The sequence below is a fragment of the Seriola lalandi genome, unplaced genomic scaffold (genome assembly GCF_002814215.2).
Source record: "Seriola lalandi dorsalis isolate HSWRI2012SDOR001 ecotype SW California unplaced genomic scaffold, Sedor1 jcf7180002054694, whole genome shotgun sequence".
NCBI classification, from domain to species: Eukaryota; Metazoa; Chordata; class Actinopteri; order Carangiformes; family Carangidae; genus Seriola; species Seriola lalandi.
This window is the reverse complement of record NW_019525247.1, coordinates 1262484-1283799: the sequence shown is the minus strand read 5'-3', so window position 1 is coordinate 1283799 and position 21316 is coordinate 1262484. Positions and strand designations below refer to the sequence as shown.

The 21316-nt window shown below is 43.5% G+C and overlaps 2 protein-coding genes across 2 annotated transcripts; one reads left to right on the top strand and one right to left on the bottom strand.

The window, feature by feature from the left end:
* Positions 1–10197: 10197 nt before the first annotated feature.
* Positions 10198–20225, bottom strand: zcchc4 (zinc finger, CCHC domain containing 4). Its single transcript, XM_023423886.2, has 13 exons — positions 20043–20225; positions 19486–19604; positions 19323–19405; positions 18698–18970; positions 17846–17926; positions 13845–13917; positions 13621–13771; positions 12446–12546; positions 12179–12300; positions 11822–11897; positions 11670–11721; positions 11390–11537; positions 10198–11279 (listed from the first exon to the last, which is right to left on the bottom strand). The coding sequence occupies exons 1-13, from the start codon at positions 20125–20127 to the stop codon at positions 11156–11158; spliced, it is 1488 nt and encodes a 495-aa protein (XP_023279654.1). The 5' UTR covers positions 20128–20225; the 3' UTR covers positions 10198–11155.
* On the top strand, positions 14148–17972 carry LOC111667989 (E3 ubiquitin-protein ligase TRIM62). The gene is made up of 7 exons (XM_087178653.1): positions 14148–14202; positions 14626–14846; positions 15735–15830; positions 15924–16160; positions 16245–16264; positions 16366–16496; positions 17117–17972. Exons 2-7 carry the CDS (start codon positions 14628–14630, stop codon positions 17713–17715), a joined length of 1302 nt encoding a protein of 433 aa, XP_087034779.1. The 5' UTR covers positions 14148–14202; positions 14626–14627; the 3' UTR covers positions 17716–17972.
* Positions 20226–21316: the final 1091 nt, after the last annotated feature.

Here is a 21316-nt window from a genome sequence, read left to right as displayed (position 1 = left end):
GGGTGGGCAGTGAGATGGGGCGTTGGGGGGGTGGTACACTGATGTGGACATTTGCTCATATCCAAACACCTCACTGTATGAACATCTTTGTACAGCTTCTTTCCTTTTTCATTATGCAACTGTCGTTCCCGGAGTGATGAAAAGCACATGGCATTTGCTTACATGTTCCCATTATAAAGTAATAACTTCCAAGCGGGTTTCGCAGGCATAATCCAAATCAAGCCGAAGAGCGAGGCCATCAATCAAATCGTTACACCCGAAGGGTTTTTATACCGCTACAGACAGAAACTATAACCCTGTATAAACAGACACCGCCGTCCGCAGTGTTTACATCCAGTCGGGGAGTTGGAGATGTAGCTCGGCCTCAGGCACATTACGAAACAGCTCAGTGTATCTGAAAAGGGTGAATGCTTGAAATGCAAAAAGATAACCGTTCATCACTAACTAAAAAAGCTGCAGTTATTTAGTTTTGGACACTAAGGAGAAGAAGCTGAAAGAAAAACTTCTGTTATGTCACCTTTTAAAATTGTTATGTGCTGAGAAGACTGAAGTCATGCCAAGGGTGAAAACTTACACATGGTGGGACAGGTTCCAGCATATTTATACTTTATATACATTTTAGGCATAAACATAAATAGATAAATAAAAGATTTTTATTTCTCCACCACAGTTGTATCCTGGCTGTGTGGGGAAGATTCACCAGAGCAGTTAAAGCTGCTAAAAATGGATGAAAATGACTATAACATGAAAGGTGTCACTCCTAGAATTATCAGCCAACTCCTCAGTTCACCTGAGCTCTATAGAGCTTTTTAGCCTCTTGTAGCTCATTGTTTCGGTTTTTACGGCTCCTAACTTTACTGATTAGGTTTGATCTTAAGGCTTCCATCAGCAGCTAAACAGCAGACTAAGTTAGCAACGATCTGGTGAACATGGTGGAGCATTTAGCAGCTAAGGAGCCAGATATTTCTCTTCAGAGTCTGTGGAAACCAAAGTAGAAGGGTTTTTTTTGTAAATCCCGGCATTTACATTCATTCAGTTTTGTTTTCTGGCCACCAGTATCTGGCTGTTTATCTGCTAGATGTTCCACTTTCCTCAACAGATAGTTCCTAACTGAGCTGCTGGCGTGCAGCGGGTTCATCTCTGAAAACAGCTGGAAATGCATTCTGGGCTGGACAAACCTAAACAATGAGCTACAAGAAGCAAAGAAGTTCTGTTAAGTTACAAAGACCGGCAGAGTGGGGTGATAATTCTCTGTGGATCTGCCTCCAAGAGAAACACTTTCACAGATCATTCATTGTTAAGAAAAAAATATTGATTAGCGCAGCCTTAAACCATAGGCAGAGAGCTCCAGTGTGGTGTTGTCACTCAAAGACAGTAATTGCAGAGCTCTCCTTCAACCTAAAATGCAGCAAAATTACAAGCAAGCTGTCGATCTTTTGATGCTCCAATGAGGAAGCTAATGATACCTTACTGAGGTTTAGCTGCAAAGACAGTTTCCACTTTGCCTCATTTCCCACCAAACCTATAATTCCTTCATGATGCACACATCCAGGCTCATAGCTGAAGCAGCCCTACGTGCTGCACCCCGTCCACCTCCCACATCATGGAAGAGGAACTCTGCAGATAGACAAATCCGATGCTATGTGGTGAATGCAAAGCGAATGGGTCCCTCTAGATATTTCAACTGGCCAGACTTCAGAACGAGGAGCAGAACCAAAGACCTTATATAGTCAGAACAAACTCATCTTCAGGCTCAGGTAGCCAACAACTGGAGATGCTGACCTCTCCAGAGCTCGCTGATAGCACACCAGAACTGATGAGCTGTTTTTTGAAGATAAGAGGAAAAAATGTCAAGAATCCTCGGCTCAGAGAACAACGTGATATTTATATGCAAAGTTGTGTAAGAGAGATAGAAAATGATCCTGAGAAGGAGAAAAAGAAAACCGCACACAGGAACACAGAGGAGAGAGAAACACAGCAACACACAGTAATCCGAAAGAAAAAAACTGACCAGTTCACAATCCAGAGTCTCCTCAGCTGACCCAGCCAAGGGGGGTCAAAGGTTAGGCTTTCCTGGCTTTAGCTTTCAAGCTCCATCCCCCAGTTCCTGGACCTGGTTCAGATTCAGCCCACGAGTCCCACGACCTTGTTGGGACTGGTGCCGTGCAATGCCGGACTGTGGGATCTGCACTGACTTTTTTTTTTTTTTTTTGAAGTGATGGCATGTGTTTATTTATGTTAGCCTCTGTGGGGCGGCAACAGTGACAGGAGAAAAATCACCCCGAGAGGAGGGATTGTTCAAGTGTGAGAGTGTACATGCTCAGTCTGGCACATTTAATGAAGCTGTGCTACTGGAAGATAAATAGTCTGGACAAATGGAGGAAAAACATGGCTGACTTTAAGTTTCCCCTTGCAGCATTAAACAGCAGTCCTAAGTAGTGTTTTTTTTTTTTTTTTTAGTGCCAGCACCACTTCTCTGTCAGTGCGGTGTGAAAGTCACAGAGAAGGAATTACACTCAGATTGTTTCCATTATGTCGGCAATTATAGTAACAGGTCTGCTCGGATAACACACACTGTCCATGAGTATCACACACAAACTCTCTCTCCCAAAGAAAAGCACAAAACTCTCCTCACTGCATCACTCCTGCCTCACACAGGAAACCCAAACACACCCACCCACACACACACACACACACATTGGGGAACTCTCTCTGATAAATGTGGTTGTGGTCCGTCTAATATGATCGCCCCCCCCCCCATCCTCGCTCGAGTACTCACCCCATGGCGTTGGAAAAGAAGTCCTTCTGGCTCTGCTGCGACCTCGGCAGCTTCGGCACACACACTCATGCACATACACTGATGGAGCCGACCAAGGGGGTTTCCTCTTGTGGTTTTCTCCCCCCTCCGTTTGTACCCCCCACCCTCCTGTCCCTGGCTTCAGACGTATCCTTTTTTGGAACTAGAAGGGAAAGAGAAAATTGAAAAAAAAAAAAAAGAGTGTTAGAAAGTGAGCGAGGGAAAAAGAGAGAGGATGATAATAATTGCTCCCCTCGTCCTACACCAGGGACCTTAACAGCCTCCAATGATACACCACCCCTCCTCACCAATCAGTCATCTTTTCCCCTCCCTTCAAGGTTAAGATGCGACAGTGTAGCTTGGTCAAACCTCAGGGATCAGTAGTCGCTGCACTCACATCCCAGGTGTATGACGCTCTCAAATTGGATGACTAGACTGAAAACAAGCAGGACTCTGGTGGCCAAGTCTCAGGGCCAGGAAAACAAAATAGTCCAACTGGGAATAGTTATCTAAAAGTTTTCCTAAGCTTTCGAGGTAAATTAGATCTTTCAAACCACGGACTGAAGAGAAATTTAGTCCCCATAGATCAGTACTGGCTATGTGTATCTAAGACAGCAACGCTTGTAGGAGAAGAGCGTCCACCCATCTCCTGCCTGCTCCTAGATTATTCTGCTTATATCGTATAGGTTTCCTCTGAGCTCCATTTCTAGAAACAGCCTTCTTTTAAAATGTACTTTAAAGAAGTCTCCAGTGAAGGGGAGCAGGTGTATTCTCGTGGATTTGAACCATTCTCAGGGGAAACCCATCGGTACCAGGGGAAAATCCTGAAATCCTAAATCCTAAAGCTGGGGTGAATATTTGTGGGTTGCCTGGACTGCATCTCCCCTCATGTTAGCTTCATCCCCTTGGACCCCGAGCTTTCCGTTGGTGTAAAAATGTGCTGGTGAGCAGAGTTTCATCTCTGGATTACATGTGCAGACTCTCTCTCCAGGTGTAGACAGGGTCAGTGAAGAAGATGAGGTTGTTGTTCTTCCTTTCGTCTTTTTGCTGGGTGTAGTCACTGAAGAGGACGTCTTGGATTTCACAGTGTTTCTCCCAAGCTGTTCCCACTTCTACATTTAGCAGAGTACTCAATCCCCCCGAGCTCTGCTCCGAGAAGCTGTGTTGTGCTTAGCTGCCTGCTGCCCTGTGTCCATGGCGACCACTTGTTTACTTCAAGTGGAGTTAGGTTAACTGTGTACTTTGTTAGCTTCTCTAGCTCACACACGCTGGCTGTCAGGCCCTCTACTTCTGCAACCCCCCCCCCCTTCGTGTTCCTGTCTGGTATGTGTTTAATTGCAGGAGTGGAGACAGGTGTGCATGAGGTCAGGCTACCAGCTGATCATCATCATCATCATCATCATCTTCCTGCTCTGCCATAAATACCTGGTTCCACCTGACAGTGTGTAGAGAAAGAGACACTTCATATCTGATCTGTTATATACATTACTAATGTAATAAAATTGTATATGAAACACACTGCCTCTGTTCACTTTCATTATATACATATATATATATATATATATATGTTATATAATAAGTTGTTATATGTTTTGTTATTGTAATGTGGGGATATATTTGTACCTATAAGCTCAGAGAGGCAGCGCTGTTGTTAAACTGTCCAGCAAATCATGTGTCTGTTCACCTTCAACTTCTCAGACAATCAAAATTATATTCCACTTCAGAGATCAAATCTTCTTCCAAAGGGAATTTTATCAAAAGCAACAGACAACAGCGCCACCAGTAAATTCCCAAAGGGCTCACATTTTTCTATCGGGACGACACCTGGAAGTACGGTCCCCACATCTCCAAAAATGCCAGAGTAAATTTCCAAACGGCTTATTTAGAAACTGACGACATATTTGAAGCTTTGATGGTCACTGTCTCACCCCAAAAACATCAAAACTCAAAAACTGGCTCAGAATCTCTGCCATTGCTGCTGTTTGCAAAATTGTCAGAAGTTGTCACAAGTCACATCCTGATATTTGATCAACGCAGCAAAATTCCAATTTTGAGTTTAGAACAGTAGTTGAGCTGCGACTGATGACGTCTCACAAGTCTGCAAGAGCAGGAGCACAGAGAAGAACACAGATGGAGAAACGGCTATTGTTGTTTTTGCTTTTTTGCTAATTCCTGTCTCTGTCTTTCTACAGCGCATCTCAGTTTGACTCCTGTCACTCTCTCCCTCTCTGGACTCACTCTGCCTGGCTGCCCCCTTCCACAAAACCATGACCCCCCTGCTCCCAGCACCAGCCTCTGCCCTGACCCCCCCTGCTCCCAGCACCAGCCTCTGCCCTGACCCCCCCTGCTCCCAGCACCAGCCTCTGCCCTGACCCCCCTGCTCCCAGCACCAGCCTCTGCCCTGACCCCCCCTGCTGCCAGCCCCTGTAGGCCTGTACACAGTTCACCAGAAACATTCATTTTACCACCAAGGATCCTTTAAATGTTTCCATAGTCTTCTGTTATCTTCTGTAGTGCAGTTTCTCTTCTGAATGTTGGTCACAGTGTCAGGGAGGAGTTGTTTTTAATTTAAAGATGATCTTTCCTCTGCAGGTTTTTAATGCTTCTTCGTCAGAGTCCTTTCTGAAGATTATTTGAAGGTTATCTTGCAAAATGTCCCACTTTTTTTACATGTCATCACTCATATTAGAATGTAGAATATCTGTGGAGCGGGTTCTCAGGCAAAAAAAAGGCGTTTGAATCAACTAAAGTGCAAGCTGATGTAAACAAAGAGGTGTACGCATTTTAATAAAAAATATCTCATTGGTCCAAAATATCAACGCCTTCAATGTAAAAACGAACAAGCTGGTTCAATTTAGAATGGGGGGGGGGGGGATTGACTAAAAGTGATACCCAACAATGTGCAAACCTAAGTCCTCGTGGGGACAACACAGAAAGACTAATAAAACCAATAAACTGATATCTTGAGTTGGACAAACATGAAAATAAAAGTTTAAACTAAGAGGAAGAAGAATCAATTTATAATTAATAGTTGTGCAAACATAATAATGAAAGTCGACTTAACTAAGCATTGTTAAGCGCAGTTTTCCTGTGACTTTCGCAGGCCTTTCTCCCTTTACCACCGGCCTTGAGCGTCCACTAAAAAGTGTGGTGAGTGTTAGTCGGAATTGAAGGTACAGTGTAAACATTACCGGTGTTACTATGCAGTAACGTCAGTAGGTGTCAGTATCGCCACGTGAGCAGTGTATGTTCAGGGAGCGTCACAGGGAAGTTTATTGTTTATGTATGGTATATTGGTATTTTATTATTGTTTAGCATGAGTCAGACAATGAGAATCTCTGTGGACGAGATGGAAGCAGATAGCGTTGTGTAGAGCTTGTGGATCTAAAGTGGTATTATTGCACTTTTTGAATGGGTGCAAAGAGTAATTATAGTCGGAAAGGCTTCCCTTTTGTTCTTCAATTAACCGATGCCTTGATATTAACTTAAGTGTATACATGTGTATACAAGCTTATGGTTTTTATTCTACAGGAAAATTTCATTTGACTCTATCAGCATGAGGGTATCATGATGAGAAAACTAATCTCTGACTGTTGATTTATTTCATCACTACACTTGTTTTACTCATTACTAGAATATTAATGTAGCTGCAAAAGAAGGGATGCAGTATAAATGTGTGTGGGTTAATCATACATCTTCTTTCATGTATATAACCACCACTCCTGTCCTGCCCTTTCTGTTTTGATGGGTTTATATAAAATTCAGTGGAGCAGAGAAAAAAAAAAGATCCATTCTTCCACATTTTATCTTGTATCTAATTAGATTTTTTCCCCCCATTCTCCATCTTTCCATGCTCATTTCCATTTCATAGGGAGGAAGACTGACAGATACGAATCTTTCTCTGCCTGCTTAGCATTTGAATCACACATCAGCTTCTTTAAACGCTCTGCTGGCCTTTCACCCCTTCCTGCCTGAATTTCCTGCTCTTGTTTCCTTGTCGATTTATTTTTTCTTTTTGTCTCTCTTGGTGTTCTTTCTTATTGTCTTATTTTTCTCTCGATTCTCTCTGGAGTTCTTGATTTGCATAAGTTTGCAAGCACTCAAAGCTGTTTCACATTAATAGAATTTTTTTGGCCAGCAGAAACACAGCATGTGACGTACGATATTATCACTTTATAACGTGGTTTTGGTGGATGTAATGGGTGTTATATAAATAAAAGTTACCTGAAGATGGTTCCCACTCTTTTCTAGAGACCATTTTCCAGGATATTTTCAGTGTTGATCTAGCTGCTATGACAGACAGGGATCAGGCCATTCACGAATATGTTCCTCTCCTTGAAAATGTGCAGTCAATGGCTATGACACATCTATGAAATAATCTCTTCCATGCTTAGAAATTATGACTTTATTATAGAATAATGCAAATACGCCTGCAAATGTGTGTTCACCTTGTTAGTAGAATCAAGTTACGGTGATTGGTTTAGGCAACTCTCACCTCAACAATTGTCAATGCTGCCGATAACAGCCCAGACCTGGACCACCCAAACGCAGACACACAGACAGGCTGGTGCAGTGAGATCGCAGGGAGGTTGAATGTGGAATCCTAGTGGGCCTCAATTGTGGACACGGCTGCCAGGAGTTGTGGCCAAACGGTCGCCGGTGCCAGTCGTGGCGGCAACAGGAGAACCCGCTGTTGGACACCGGTGTTGAGGGAAACCGTTAAGCTGAAGAAGGCTTTTTGGGCCTGGCTAGCATGGGGAACTACCTTCGGGCCAAAGCGGCTGCGGTGGTCGTTGATGCTAAAACCTGGGTGTGGCAGGAGTTCAGGGAGGCCATGGAAAAAGAACTTTCAGTTGGCCTCAAGGAGGTTCTGGCAACCCACCCTGCATCTCAGAGGGAGAAGCAGGGCTTACACCAGGCTGTTTTCAGCAAGGGGGGAGAACAGCTACCTCTGGGGATATCGTCGGCCGGAGGAGGGACCACTTTGAAGAACTCCTGAACCCAACCAACATGTCCTCTGAGGAGGATGCAGAGTCTGATGATTCAGGGGAAACCTTGCCCATATCCTTGGCAGAGGTCACTGAGGTAGTCAAGAAGCTCCCCAGCAGCAAGGCACCAGGAATGGATGAGATTCGGACAGAGATGTTGAAGGTGTCTGGACATTGTATGGCTGTCTTGTTGACCCTCCTCTTCAATGTCACATGGAGGTTGAGGACAGTGCCTGTAGACTGGCAGAATGGTGTGGTGGTTCTCATATATAAAAAAGGGGAGTGGAGGGTGTGCTCGAATTATCAGGTTATCACACTGCTCACCCTCCTGGGGAAAGCTTATGCCAAGGTTCCGGAAAGGAGGCTCCCACCAATTGTTGAACCTTGGATTGAAGAGGAGCAATCTATCCTGGCTGTGGAACAGTGGACCAACTCTTGGCTAGGGACAATTCTGGCTTTCTATCCTAAAGTATTAGTAAGGACTTGTCCCTACCATCCATATGCAAACCTATGCCCTTTCTCATGAGCTTTGAGTAGTGACTGAAAGAATGAAATTCTGGATAAAAGTGGCTGAAATGAGTTTCCTCTGCAGGGTAAGATGGGATCAGCCTTAGAGAGAGTGTGAGGTGCTCTGGCATCTGGAGGCTCCCTCCAGATGCCAGAGTGGAGTAGAGCCACTGCTCCTTCACATTGAGGGGAGCCAGTTGAGGTGGTTGGGGCATCTGATCAGGATCCTCCTTGGAGCCTTCCATTGGAGGTCTTCTAGGCATGTCCAACTGGTAGGGGAGATATATATATATATATATATATATATATATCTCATCTGGCCTGGGAACGCCTCGGGAGCCCGCAGGAGGAGCTGAAAAATGTTGCTGGGAAGAGGGACTCTGGACTACTTTGCCTGAAATGCTGCCAAAGCACCCCGACCTTGGATAAGCGGGAAAAAATGGATGGATGGATGGATGGATGGATGGATAACTCCGATTGCCTAATTAGACAGATTAACTCTTAGTCTCATGGGATGAGCCTCCATCTTTTTCTCTTTTGTTTCTTAGGCAGGATTACTGAGATTACATCAATTTTACGTTGCTGCGACATATTGGTTTTGATCATACAATATGGTCAGACACTCGATGGACAACACTTCAAAATGGCCCACAATCAACTGCAGATGTCGAGATCATATTCCGACTTACTAGGACAGTATTATACTGATTTTATACTCCAGTGTGAGGGTGTTCTAATTTGATCAACCATGTAGAAGTTATAGCCATTTCATACACAGTTCCCAAAGGGCTAAAAATATTCATCCAACATGGGTGTAAACACTACAAAAACCCTTCAAAATAGTTTGACACTTTGGGAAGTTACAGCATCTAACATCCCAACACAAACAGAACTTTGTTACTCTGTAAAGAAACCCTTCAAAATGCAATAACATGTATGAGAAGCTACACATTTTTACCAAGTGACTTTCAATACGTAAATGTATATACTACGCTAAAGGTTTCAAAGACAAGCAGCATAAGACAACAACATACCAGCAAGAGCAGATGTGGTCTTCAAAATAAAAGTGTAAAATCAGAGACAGTATATATATATATATCCACAGAGAGGGGTAAGTGTTCCTGTGTCTGGTTGCCTTCACCATTCAGACTAGGTAAACATCACTGAAAGAAGTTGTGTATGTGTGTGTTACTCAGGATGAATCTATCTTTTCATCATCACCTTTAACATATACAGCACATGATTCTGGCAGGATGTACTGTATACCCATCTATCTACTTTATAAGACACCCACTGTTTCACTGGAAGATATCATACACTGTGTGTGTGTGTGTGTGTGTGTGTGTGTGTGTGTGTGTGTGTGTGTGTGGACATGCACTGTGGGGCTGTCACACTGAGAGGAAACCAATGTCTGCTTCACTTTGGACGTTAACTGTTGTAATATCAACACAGCCTGCACTGACATGGACGCTCCCAGGGAAAAATAACCACTAAAATCAACCTTCTGGCAAACTTCATCACTATCATGGGCGATAATGAGGCAGCAAAGTAAACTTTAACAATACTGCCATCAGGTGACCGAAGCAAAATCATCTAACAACACTGCATCTTGTTTTTGGCTCATATCTCAACTACATACCTGTGAAGTTTCGTAACTGTATCTTGCAGGTTATGATGCTGGCGCAGTGACAAAATCAGTACACACACACACACACACACACACACACACACAGGTTACAGGAAGAAGCTGTCAAACAGCCAACAATGATGAAATACTAAGATCATTAAAACTGTGTTTAGAAAATGATGGAGTTTATTCACTTACTTAATTGGAGACTTCACTAATATACTTAATTACTTCGCAGACTTGCTGAAGACTCGCATCCACCACGCTACAACAGTATGTGCAGAATCAACAAGGCTTCTTGTCTTTTATTGTTTAATAGAATTCCCATTAGCTGTTACAGTGTTTCTCAGACATTCACTCTCCTCTCAGTCCTGGTTCCACCAACTCTTTAGCCACTAAATGCTCCACAATGTTCACCACCTGGTTTCTAACTGTCTGCTGCTTGCTGCTGAGCAGGGATTATCAAAGACTGTTTTCACAGAAAACCATAGAAGAGATGAGACTACACCAAAACATCAAAAATGCAGGCCCTAAAACAATGAGCTAAAAGAGGCCAGCATTTAAATGATTTCTGGTGTTCCCCCCTCTCTGCTGAAAGTGTAAACAGGCCACTATACTCTAACATGTTGGCTTCAACAACTTCATGAAGCCATTATATATAACATGTGTTTTCAGCTTGTTTCACTGCTCTCATGTGGCCAAAAATCAATGATTGCAGCTGTAATTGTATTTTTTTTTTTTTTTACACTAGGGCTGCACAATTAATCGAAATATAATTGAGATTGCAATATGGCAAGTGCAATATCCAAATCGCAGGAGCTGCAAAAATAAAATCGCAAGAGCCACAATCTCTTTGATCGAGGTAAAATGTGTAACGACATTGTTGTGCGTTGTTAGTACCACAAGTGTTGTGGTGCGACAGACATAAAGCAGCATGTTGGTTTGGTACAAGACCAACAAAAGTCCCTTTAAATCAAAAATTCTGTATACATGAAATGTAAAAAGAACCAACTGATAATGCATTTCGCAATGTCTGTCAAAATAATAATAATTTTTTTTTTTTGCATAATGTGCAGCCCTATTCTTTTTAACTTTAATTCAAACATGTCTGCTACAAAGAGGATGTTTAGAGTGAAAATAAAAATACTGTTATCTCCATGTCACAGACTATCAGCTCCTTTCAGAACTCATAGCTTCTGAATGCATAGCTGACAAGACACTGCATGACTCCTGAGGTCAAACAGACTGAGCAGCCATCTTCTTCGCTCTGCGCGCTGCTCCAGACTTCTTTTTAGCTTTAGGCTTGTAGAGGGGATGATGGGATGGATTTTTGCCTCTACTCTTGGCGTTAGACCGATAACTGGAGGGCAAAACACACAGACACAAAGGAACAGGTTAAGACGTGCAAATGTTTCATGTTTTACATAGAGATGGACAGAACCGGTTTATCCCTCAACTGTTCCTATTCACCTGCTCATCCTGTGGGAGTCTTTAAGAGGGCAGGCTTTGTGTTTGTGCTTCAGGCTGCCACAGGTGAAACAACCCTCCTTTCCTTGGCCCTGGCCACATGGGTGGTCTGGGAGGGCACAGCGACCACAGGTTTGACAGTGCTTCCACGCTTAGAGGGAAAAAAGTAAATATGCACACATTAATACGAGACAAAAGGTAAAGTCGTGATGTGAGGACTTTTCTTTATCTTGACATGTGGTAACCATGAATCAATGTGCATCTTTCGTATAAATTTACATACATGGTTTCACACATTTTTCGCATGTTGAGCAGTGGTTCCATTCACGACCATCCTGAAGACACAAAGAAATGTTGAAGCCCACAGTATGTGTACATTTAACAGCCCGCCTGTGATTGAGTAAGCAACATACGTATGTAAACATGGTGTTATACCTTGGACGGACAGACGTTGCATTTAGCACAGTGCTTGTTGAGGCCCGAGACGTATCTCTGACATACAGAGCAAAACCTGCGGAAGAAGGAAAGATACAGATTATATGAAGTGCACAGTCCTGAGGGCTCAGTATCCAACCTCCAAACTGACGTGTTGTATTCATACCACTGATATCCAGTGTCAAAAATCAAGCTGTCAGTGCTCTGTGGTGCACACTGTTTCTATCAAACCTCAAACAATTCTTGTTGGCATTTCTGTACTGATATTCCTTGTTACGCATCAGTTGACTTTTACAATACACTGGTGCTCAATCAGGCTCCTGCTTAGAGCTGACAGGACAGAGTGAGTGTGGATACCTGTAGCCCTCCTCTCCGGGCAGGACAACATCTCTGGGGCAGATGTTAGTGAACAGTCTGACAGGAGACTGCTTCCTGCCCGTCTTCCCATGTTTATACAGAGGGTGGTTGTCATAGTCCACCTGGTTAGAAACAAAACCAAATATTGACTTTATTGTTTATAGTCCACAGAGACCAAATCTGGAGTTACTAATCACAGCTAGAGTCAGGCTGTTGTCTGGATCTCTGGCATGAGTCTCTGCGCTGCAGCTCTCTCTGCCAGTTTACCTGGTAGTCCAGCATGCTGAGTGAGGGGAGGCACTCCAGGATGCGGGGCTCAAAGAAATAAGGGAAGATCCATATCATGGGCATGTCAGCGTTACTGCTGTCTGCACACACAAACACATGGATGTTAGTATAAAAACTGGATTTGAGTTGAAGTTCAATTCTAATCTGTCACAGAAATAATCTTCATCAGTTGGTTGTCATGGAATCTAATGTGTAGCACCAATCAACTGGGCCAGTTCCGCTGGCTCACTTGTGAGCAGCAGCTAAAAAATTCAAGAAGACCCCCCCCCCCCCCCGTTACTGTTATCAAGCTGGCAGATTTATCAATCAAAACACTGATATTTTAAAAAATGGGCCACTGATTTCAGGCAGACGTGGACAAGAGCAGCTTTTCATTTCCAGCTGATCAGCACTGATGTTGATGCTAAAACGACGGCTGTCATCAGCAGCTCTTACCTGCTGTAGCCTGCTAGCTAAACATTAACCCAGCAAGCTGGTTGAAAACTTATTTCTGAGCTCAACATTTAATATCTTCACTTTCCAGCTAGCAATAAAAGAAGCAGCATTTGAATTTGATGGCTATATAAACGATCTCATGCTAACCAACCCATGTGTTATGATGCAAAAAGGACTGAGGCTAGAGTACTGTAAGAGTACTGGCATTCAGGATGGACTCCACTGCAGTGGATGTGTCAGTCCTGAACAGGGCTTTAATTCTCATTACCTGTAACCTTTTTGTAGAAATGTAGTTGGCTAATTATGCTAACTCCTGGCTTTACAAAGAAGTCTAGATTACTACAAGTTAGCAAGACCTGCTAATGTTTGGAGCTTATTCTGCTCTTGTATTTTAGATTTTGGAACCCCTATAAATGATAAAGACTCTTGGTATAAATTGGGAAACTGCTTCTGGTCCACCCACACAGTCATGTCTTCTTACCTTTGTTCCTATTTGTTGCAGTTTGTTTTATCATATTATATATTGTCTGTATAGTATTTGTACTTTTAATGTCCTGTTGCATTATCGTTATGTGTTTTTAATCATTCCTAAGGTGTGACAATAATTCCCTCTTGTGGGACAAAGAGATCTGACCTGAACAGAGCTGAATAAAACACAGAGTTAATTGTTATTGAAAGAAAAAAACAGATATAGAGCGGATGAAACTTCAGACACTGACCAGAGCTCTGCAGCTTCCTCCATGTCTGTGAGATCAGAGAGAAAGTGTTGGCCAGAGGCTTCACCAGACCACCGAATGGAGGGTCAGCCACCATCACCACCTTCTCCCCGTCACACTCTCTGAGGAAGGACTGCAGGACTGCACTGGAGGCCTGTCAAGAGACAAAGCCTCATTATACAGGACTGAAAATGGAAAACATGGAAATGAAGTGTTTTAACTCCTACCTCTCCGCCAAAAAAGTGATGGTTGAACATGTTGTAGTGACAGAACTCATCCTGGCTGTAGAACTGGGCATATCTGAAACAGAGGGTAATTTGTTTTCAGCATTAAATACTAACAGATTGTCTTCTGTTCTGTTTCCTCTAAGTATTAATATCAGGCTGAAAAACCACAGCAAGTCTGAACTTATCTGTACATGCACATAAAGATCGCGAACGCACAGCAGACCTCAAGTGTATCCTGGTAACGATAAGGAGTTGCAGGCTGAGGCTTGTCAAACAGGAACACACCCTCTCTATACTTCCACCCTGCACATTCTTTACAGAAACACACAGCGGGGAGAGACAGGCGAGCAGATCTCAGGTAAGAACAGCTAAAAAACATTATTTAACCATTTTTCAAAGAATATAATTTAGTCTGTATTTAATTTTGAACAATGAATATAACACATTTACTTTCTTTAGCAGGTAAAGGTCTGAAGGTTATTCCACAGTAAACTAATTATCTGACTCTTCGTGCTAAATGTGCCAAATATGAATAGTAAACTACAGTAGTGAAAATGTTTTTGTAATTAGATTTGTTTTTAGCTGCAGAGGAAGTGAGGCCATGGCCCTGACAGGGTCTTTGCAATAACACTGTCATGGACTCACGACAAAAACAGGTTTTTCACAGACTTTTCAAAAACCTGGAGAACTGGTTTACTCTGCAAACAGCCAAGGCAAAAACACAGGAAGAATTATTCAGTTAGAGGTTCAACATCTGGTTGTTGTTTTGTTCACTCATCAGATATGGCAGAAAGAGAGTCATTATCTGTTGGTAATGGACAGTCAGCAGTGGCTCAGTCAGTGCAGAGTGGTGTTGCGGCGCCCTCTGCAGGGGCCCACTCTGTACTGCAGGACGGACTAAGCTTCACTCCCCTGGATTTCAACTGTGACAGGGTCGTTCAACCGTTCCCACGCTCACCAAAGCTACAGAGGAAGAAAGCCAAAGATGGAAAGCCCTCTCAGGTAAACATGAGTGTGGTGAGATTTCCAAAGCACGGTGATGTGACCGATATCACACCTGTCTCATCTGCATGGAGCCAGCATCAGAAATGACCTGCTGCTCAAGAAATGTCACGTGAGGATGTGAAGAAACAGCCAGAGTACAAACAGCCTCTAACTGAGGCTGAACTGTGCTGCTGCAGCCCAGTCAGTGAATGGCACTTACAGCAAACTGCACGTACTGTCAACTTGTGAGTAAGCACAGCAAGCCCCTTTTGAATGGCAAGACAAATGAGAAGGTGTACTGTATGTCCCACCATGCAGTTTGGATGCAGTCGGTGTCCCCCAACAAGCTTCAGCTGTGTTCTGCACGGCTTGTAGTGATTCTGTGTTTGCTTCTCTTCTGTCTATTTGCTGTTGTTTCCTTAAGATGCAGAAGAGTCACCTGTTTCGCATCATTCTGTGTCCTGTTGTTATTTTGCTTGTGTGTCTGTTCTATGTGTTTTCGTCTAGGTGCACGTCACTGATGACGGACGGTGTGGGCTGGGTTCTTACTCTGCTCATATTCTCTCTCTCTCTCTCTCTCTCAAGCACCAGATCCAGCTTTTTCCCTTTGTTTTCTTCTTTTAGCCTTTGTGTAAATAAACGTTGTCTTTAGCATGTGACCTGGTGTTAGATGGGGGGATAATGTCATTGTTATATTGGACTGGGCTTGAAACTCCTTTTCTTTTTTTTTCTTTTTTTTAAACGGCAACTCTGTGTTACAAACTGGAGATGTGGGGTTTAACAATTCTGGGTATATAGGAAGTAGGGAGGGTAAACTGAAAGACACCATTGAGCTGCATTATGGGTAATGTAGGATCCAGTCCTTTTAGAGCTTGAGCCTGTGCTCTGGTGACTGTGACTCTGCAGGAGCAGCTGTCCAGACGTTTGGAGGATCTACAGGCAGAAAGAGCCAAGACTGAAGCCCACATCCAGTCTCTGAAAAAACGCAGCACAGATCTCTCTGTAAGTATGGATCCAGACCCTCTCAGGACAATTTACTACACAGACATCAGACCCACCAAGACTTCAAAATACGCTCCATGTTCCTCCCTGTAGAGGAGCACAGAGATGATGAAGCAGCAGGTCCGTGAGCGCTTTGACAACATGGTGGCCATCCTGAAGCAGGACGAGCAGGCCGTCTTAGACTCTCTGGAGCTGGACTTGAGACGGACCAGAACCAGACTGGACCAGGTTCTGAAGAACTGGAAACAGCACCAGGACCAGGTCACCAAGAGCATCAGCAGCACCCAGAGCGCACTGAGCAAGAGCTCGGCAGCAGAGGAAGACGGGAAGGTCTGATTCAGTCTCTCAGTACTACAGTTTCAAAACTATTTTCCTGCTGTTTTAATCAGCGTTTCTGTTTGTGTCTCCTCTCAGGGTCAGTCTGAGAATCTGAGGTAAATCACGTGAGAGGTTTTCAGCTCCATCTCCTATACAGCTCTGATGTAGACTTCCGACTATGTTGTTTCTAACTTCCTCCACCTCTCCCCGATCACAGTCCAAAGAAGCCGGACGCCTCTGAAAAGCAAATCAGACTGAATGAGGAGAGATTCGAGAAGCTTCTTAAAACATTATCCTCCATCTCCAGAAACCTGAGAGCCCAGCTGCAGAGGAAGACTCTACTGTTAGGTACTGAGGCATTTACTTCTCCATCAGTCAGTGAGGGCAGCAGGGTGTTGTAGTGTGTCAGGTCCGGTTCATTTGAGGACATGAGAAGAATGAGTCAATGTTCTCTGCAAAACTTTTGTTGAGTATAAATGTCGTCAAAAACAACGAGCGAATATTAATCTACTCTTCAACATGTTGTCGACTGGTATTAACCAGCAGAAGGTGTTTTAGATTTGGATTTCTGTCATTACAATATCTATCCTTGTAGTTGGGGCGAGCATCTTCTACCATAGCACGTGATGTCATGTTTCTATTTTGAGACTGAGTCACGGTGTAACCTCTGATACATGTCTGTAGAGAATCAAAAGATTCAAAAGTTGCTTGGACTAGTTCTGTTGCTTGTTTACCATTTTGAATGAGGTATTTCCTGTTCTGAATTTAGTAACCTTTCAGTCTTTGATTGTACTCATCAGTGCAGGAACTCAGGTCAGTTTGCTCGTCCAACGACCTCCTCCTCACCACGAAACCAGATCCCCAAACTTCTACCAATCAAATGAATGCAGCAGTAAAAGCGTTAAGACACTAATGTATGGTCAGATCAAAATGTCATACAAGACTCTGGGTTCTGTGTTTCGTTTCAGATTCATCCCCTGTGGTGATTGACAGTCAGACGTGCCATAGCCAGATCACAGTGACCTGCGAGGGGCGGGGCATGTCCTTCTCAGGCTCTGGCCGCTCAGCTCCGGAGCATCCTCTTCAGTTTGACAGAGTATGCTGTGCTCTGGGTTCATCTCCCCTCGCGGCAGGTCAGAGTTACTGGGAGGTCGATGTGCGGTGCTGCTCCACCTGGGCTGTGGGCGTAGCCTACACCAGCCTGCAGAGGAAGGGGCGGGACAAGGGTGCCAAACTGGGCCGAAACAGGAACTCGTGGTGCGTGGAGCTCAGGGACAGTAATCTGTCTGCCTGGCACAACGACCGGCATGTATCGTGTCAAGGCGTCGGGCAAACAGCGCTCGGAAAGGTGGGAGTATGGGTCAGGTATGATAAGGGTCAGCTGATATTTTATGACGCAGACAACATGGTTGTCCTGCAAAGGTTTTCAGCAGCCATGACACCTGTGTTCGACAGGGCTCATCACCAGTTCACTGAGCCCCTGTACCCCGCCATACGCTTCCTGAGACCACCACAGAACCAGGTGTGGCCGAACCACCTGGAGATCTGTCATCTCAACACCCTGTGATGTTCAGGGCTGTCTCATGCTGGACAGTGATGTGGACTCTACCTGATGTCCTGCTAATGATGATGTACAGTCTTTTTTATTAAGTCGGAACAATTGTAGAGTTGAACGTACCATGATAAGACAAACTAACCTGAAGTCAATGTCCAGCAGCAGAGTCTTCATTGGCTCATGTTTGTGCTCTAGGTTTCGCAGCTTGATCAGCTCCTGGAGTCTGACACAAACACCAACAATCATCAATAAAATCCATTTCTTTAAAATCTTAGTTATTTGACTGAATTTTGTTACCAATACTGAAATTGTTTTCATTGATTTTTATGACTAATGCCGATAGCAGAAACTTCTGACAATAACTGTTTTAAATATGACAAATTTTTTAATATTGTATTTTATTTGGTATTTTCTTTCAAATTTTACTGGTGAAAAACCTCTAAACCACCTCAGGACACTAACTGTCCACTGACCAAACTGAGTACGTGTGATTATATTACTATTATACTACTTGGCCACCAGAACACGCTTATTTTTCTGTTCTTTGAACACTGCACATGAAAAAAAAAAGAAAACAACTACAATAAATAAATGTCATCACTCCTGTTAGACATTTGAGTTAAATCATGTCATAATTAGTGTATGAATTTGTGAGTTATGGTTGTGTTCTTTTGTGAGGTTACTGTGACCTTTGACCACCAAATTCTAATTCATACTTGATTCCAAGCCAATGTGTTTGCCAAATTTAAAGAAATTCCTTCAAGACGTTACTGAGATACTGCAGTCATAAGAATGGGACGGACAGACAGAAAACTTGAAACCATAATTCCTCTGGCTCTGACTGTCACTGGCACAGAGGCATAAAAACTTGTGGCAACATAATACTGCTTTTAGAGGAAGAGATCTGATTTTGTGATTTGGCTGAAGCAACCCTTTAAGACAGGCATACTTTAAACAAGTGTTTGTGTATCTTCTAACTAAATGACTCCCTCACCTGGGTGTGCCCACACACAGGACCTTCCTGTACCCCTGCCCAGCTAAGGTGTCCAGCAGAAAGTGTGAGCTGCGCTCCGTGAACAGGTACTGGGCGTTCTTCTTCTTGTTGTCCAGAGGACACAGCAGCGCACTTGGCTTCCTCAGCTGGGCTGTGGTGATGGCTGTGCATCTGTGGGAGGAGTGGGCAGCATGCTCTCCTGGCAGGAGCAGAATCTGGCAATCCAGACAGAATTTCTTCTCATCTAGCGGGAGGGAGGCAAACTTCCTGAACCTGAGGGACAAGTCAGAGTCAGGCTTAAAATCTGTTCATATGTTCACTTATTCTGAATTAGGTCATGTTGATTTGACCTTATAAACCATCTAAATCATGTACACGGTCAGCCGAGACCAAGCTGATAATAGCAAACCCCTTTTAATAATCTGTGCCATGTTTACCATTAACCAATAAATACAGACAATATGAACCCTCTGCTTAAAGATTGTATAGACTGCAATGAAAGACAACTTTCTCTATCAGCTGGTTTTTCCCAGTTTGTTAGCAGCTAAGAAAGTGTAGTATACCTTCTGGATCAGGGGGGCTACCATAAACTAGCCTCTTCTTCAGGCTGCAGTTGACTTCTCACCTGGTCCAGGACTCCTGCTGGCTGAACACCGGTCTCTTTGACTGGTTCTCTGCTTCTCTGGCCAAAAGCCTGGCCTCTGACACCTTCAAAGCAAATGAATTGAAATGAATGAGAGTTCACTGGATTACACAGGTAATAAACACGATGATATGACGGAGCTGACCTTGTCATCTTCCCACTGGAAAAAGCTGCAGTCTTTCCTGTCTCTACAAGCTGAGCAGGCATAAAACCTCCTGCCTGTCTCTCCCCCTTTGCCGACTTTCTCAAACAGCAAGGTTGGACCTGGCAAAACACACGTGGCAGTATTTGTATGTTATTCTGTCTGGTGCTTCCACAGTACAGTAACGTGTTTACTTCCTTGAATTCTTACAGAAACACACAGCGGGAAATAAGCTGTGTGTAGTTAGCTAAAATTCGGCTTGAAGCTTAGATACACTTAATTCGCACTGTCTTTTTTTCTGTCACAATACACCCTCTGAGCTTGTAGCGCGAAGTCGTTTTAAAGTGAAGATTTCGTTGCTGTACGAGCTGTTTTATATTTATATCAACACGCCGAATTTATGAAAACGCCATATTTGTTCGTAACATGCCTTAAGGTATATTATACAAACTGTGGACATATATAAAAAAACAAGTCAACTTTGAGATAAGCAATTTCCTAAGGCAGTTAGTTATATCACTGACTTGTCTACTATGGTTGTCCTGTACATTCAGACTTACCATGTGGGCAACAAGGCGCTGTTTTACCGCCCTCTGGAAGAATAAAGCATATTCCAAAACTGTCGTTATCTTCGTCCATGTCCATGTTGCTATGGTGACAAAGTAAGTGCACTGTAATTTAAACTTTTTCAACACGAGAGTTTAACCTGGCAAAGTGAAGCAAGAGTGGAAGCCATGACACTGAGTCTTCTTCTTCTTCTTCTTCTTCTTCTTCTTCCGGGTAGACCGGGCAAGATTTAACGCATTGCTGCCTCCCACTGGCGTAACAACGTAATTGCTACTTTAACAGTGTGGATTGGAGGAAGTGAATTACCTCCCTAGCTCTCTATTTCTGAAGCACCCCGTCATCAAGCATTGTTCTAAAAGAAAACGCCCCATTTTGCCAAGGTGCATGAATAACCTCCTCCTTTCTCTGCATCATGACGTGTTGCACCCTCTATGCTCCCCCACAAGCACCAAACCACTTACCAGCGTACAGTGTCTCAGTCTTAGCCTTGGTCACTCTGTTGCCAGGTTTTACTGACGGCTGTATGTTGTATAGTTTCCTTCCTCCATTGTCTGCATCCCACTCTTGCTGCCATAGGTAATTCAGTCTCTCAGTGATTATGCTACAGCACTCCATCCTGCCAAATGGTGAGTGGGCATCTACATAATCCCTGTCTAAACTAGCCCTGGCTAACCAATCCACCACCTCATTACCCTCAGCCCCAATGTGCTGGCACCCGCAGAAAACCCACACTACATCCCTGTCTCTCCACTTTAAATACCATCATTACCATCTCCATAACTACGTCTGGTCTTCTAACGAATCGGAACACAAAACAACTCTATTAAACCGCCCTTCTTCCACCTGCCACAGTGTGAAGCAAGTTCTGCAGAGAACATAGATATCCAAGCAGGCAACCTTTACCATATTTGAACACATATACATATAAACCAAAACTCATCCCTCTGCTTTCTGGATCTCTAGATCCATCAGTGTAAACATTTGCATAATTACCTCACCTATTTCTAATTTCTAATTTCTGTTCCTCTATACATGCAGCAGGATTTCCTATTTCTCATTTCTGTATTGCCTTTTTTATTGACAAATCCACACCCACTTCTACCCACAGGTGACACTCTAAAGTCACGCAGAAATTACATAATATATATTTTGTCACAGTAAAAGCTCATAGGCCAAAAACCAAAACACAGCCAGAATGTGTTCTGCAATCTGGTGATTTTTCTGTTTGGGAATTTATTTTCAATCACAATGGACATGTATTACTAAC

Bases quoted from the DNA above. Each gene is read 5' to 3' on its own strand.
- LOC111667989 (XM_087178653.1), top strand. From the start codon at position 14,628: ATGGCAGAAAGAGAGTCATTATCTGTTGGTAATGGACAGTCAGCAGTG. The intron at 14,847-15,734 runs GTAAACATGAGT...GTGACTCTGCAG, and splicing joins AAGATGGAAAGCCCTCTCAG to GAGCAGCTGTCCAGACGTTT. The intron at 16,161-16,244 runs GTCTGATTCAGT...GTCTCCTCTCAG, and splicing joins CAGCAGAGGAAGACGGGAAG to GGTCAGTCTGAGAATCTGAG.
- zcchc4 (XM_023423886.2), bottom strand. From the start codon at position 20,127: ATGGACATGGACGAAGATAACGACAGTTTTGGAATATGCTTTATTCTT. The intron at 19,605-20,042 runs GTAAGTCTGAAT...GTGTTTTGCCAG, and splicing joins AGCGCCTTGTTGCCCACATG to GTCCAACCTTGCTGTTTGAG. The intron at 19,406-19,485 runs GTCAGCTCCGTC...TTTGCTTTGAAG, and splicing joins TCCAGTGGGAAGATGACAAG to GTGTCAGAGGCCAGGCTTTT.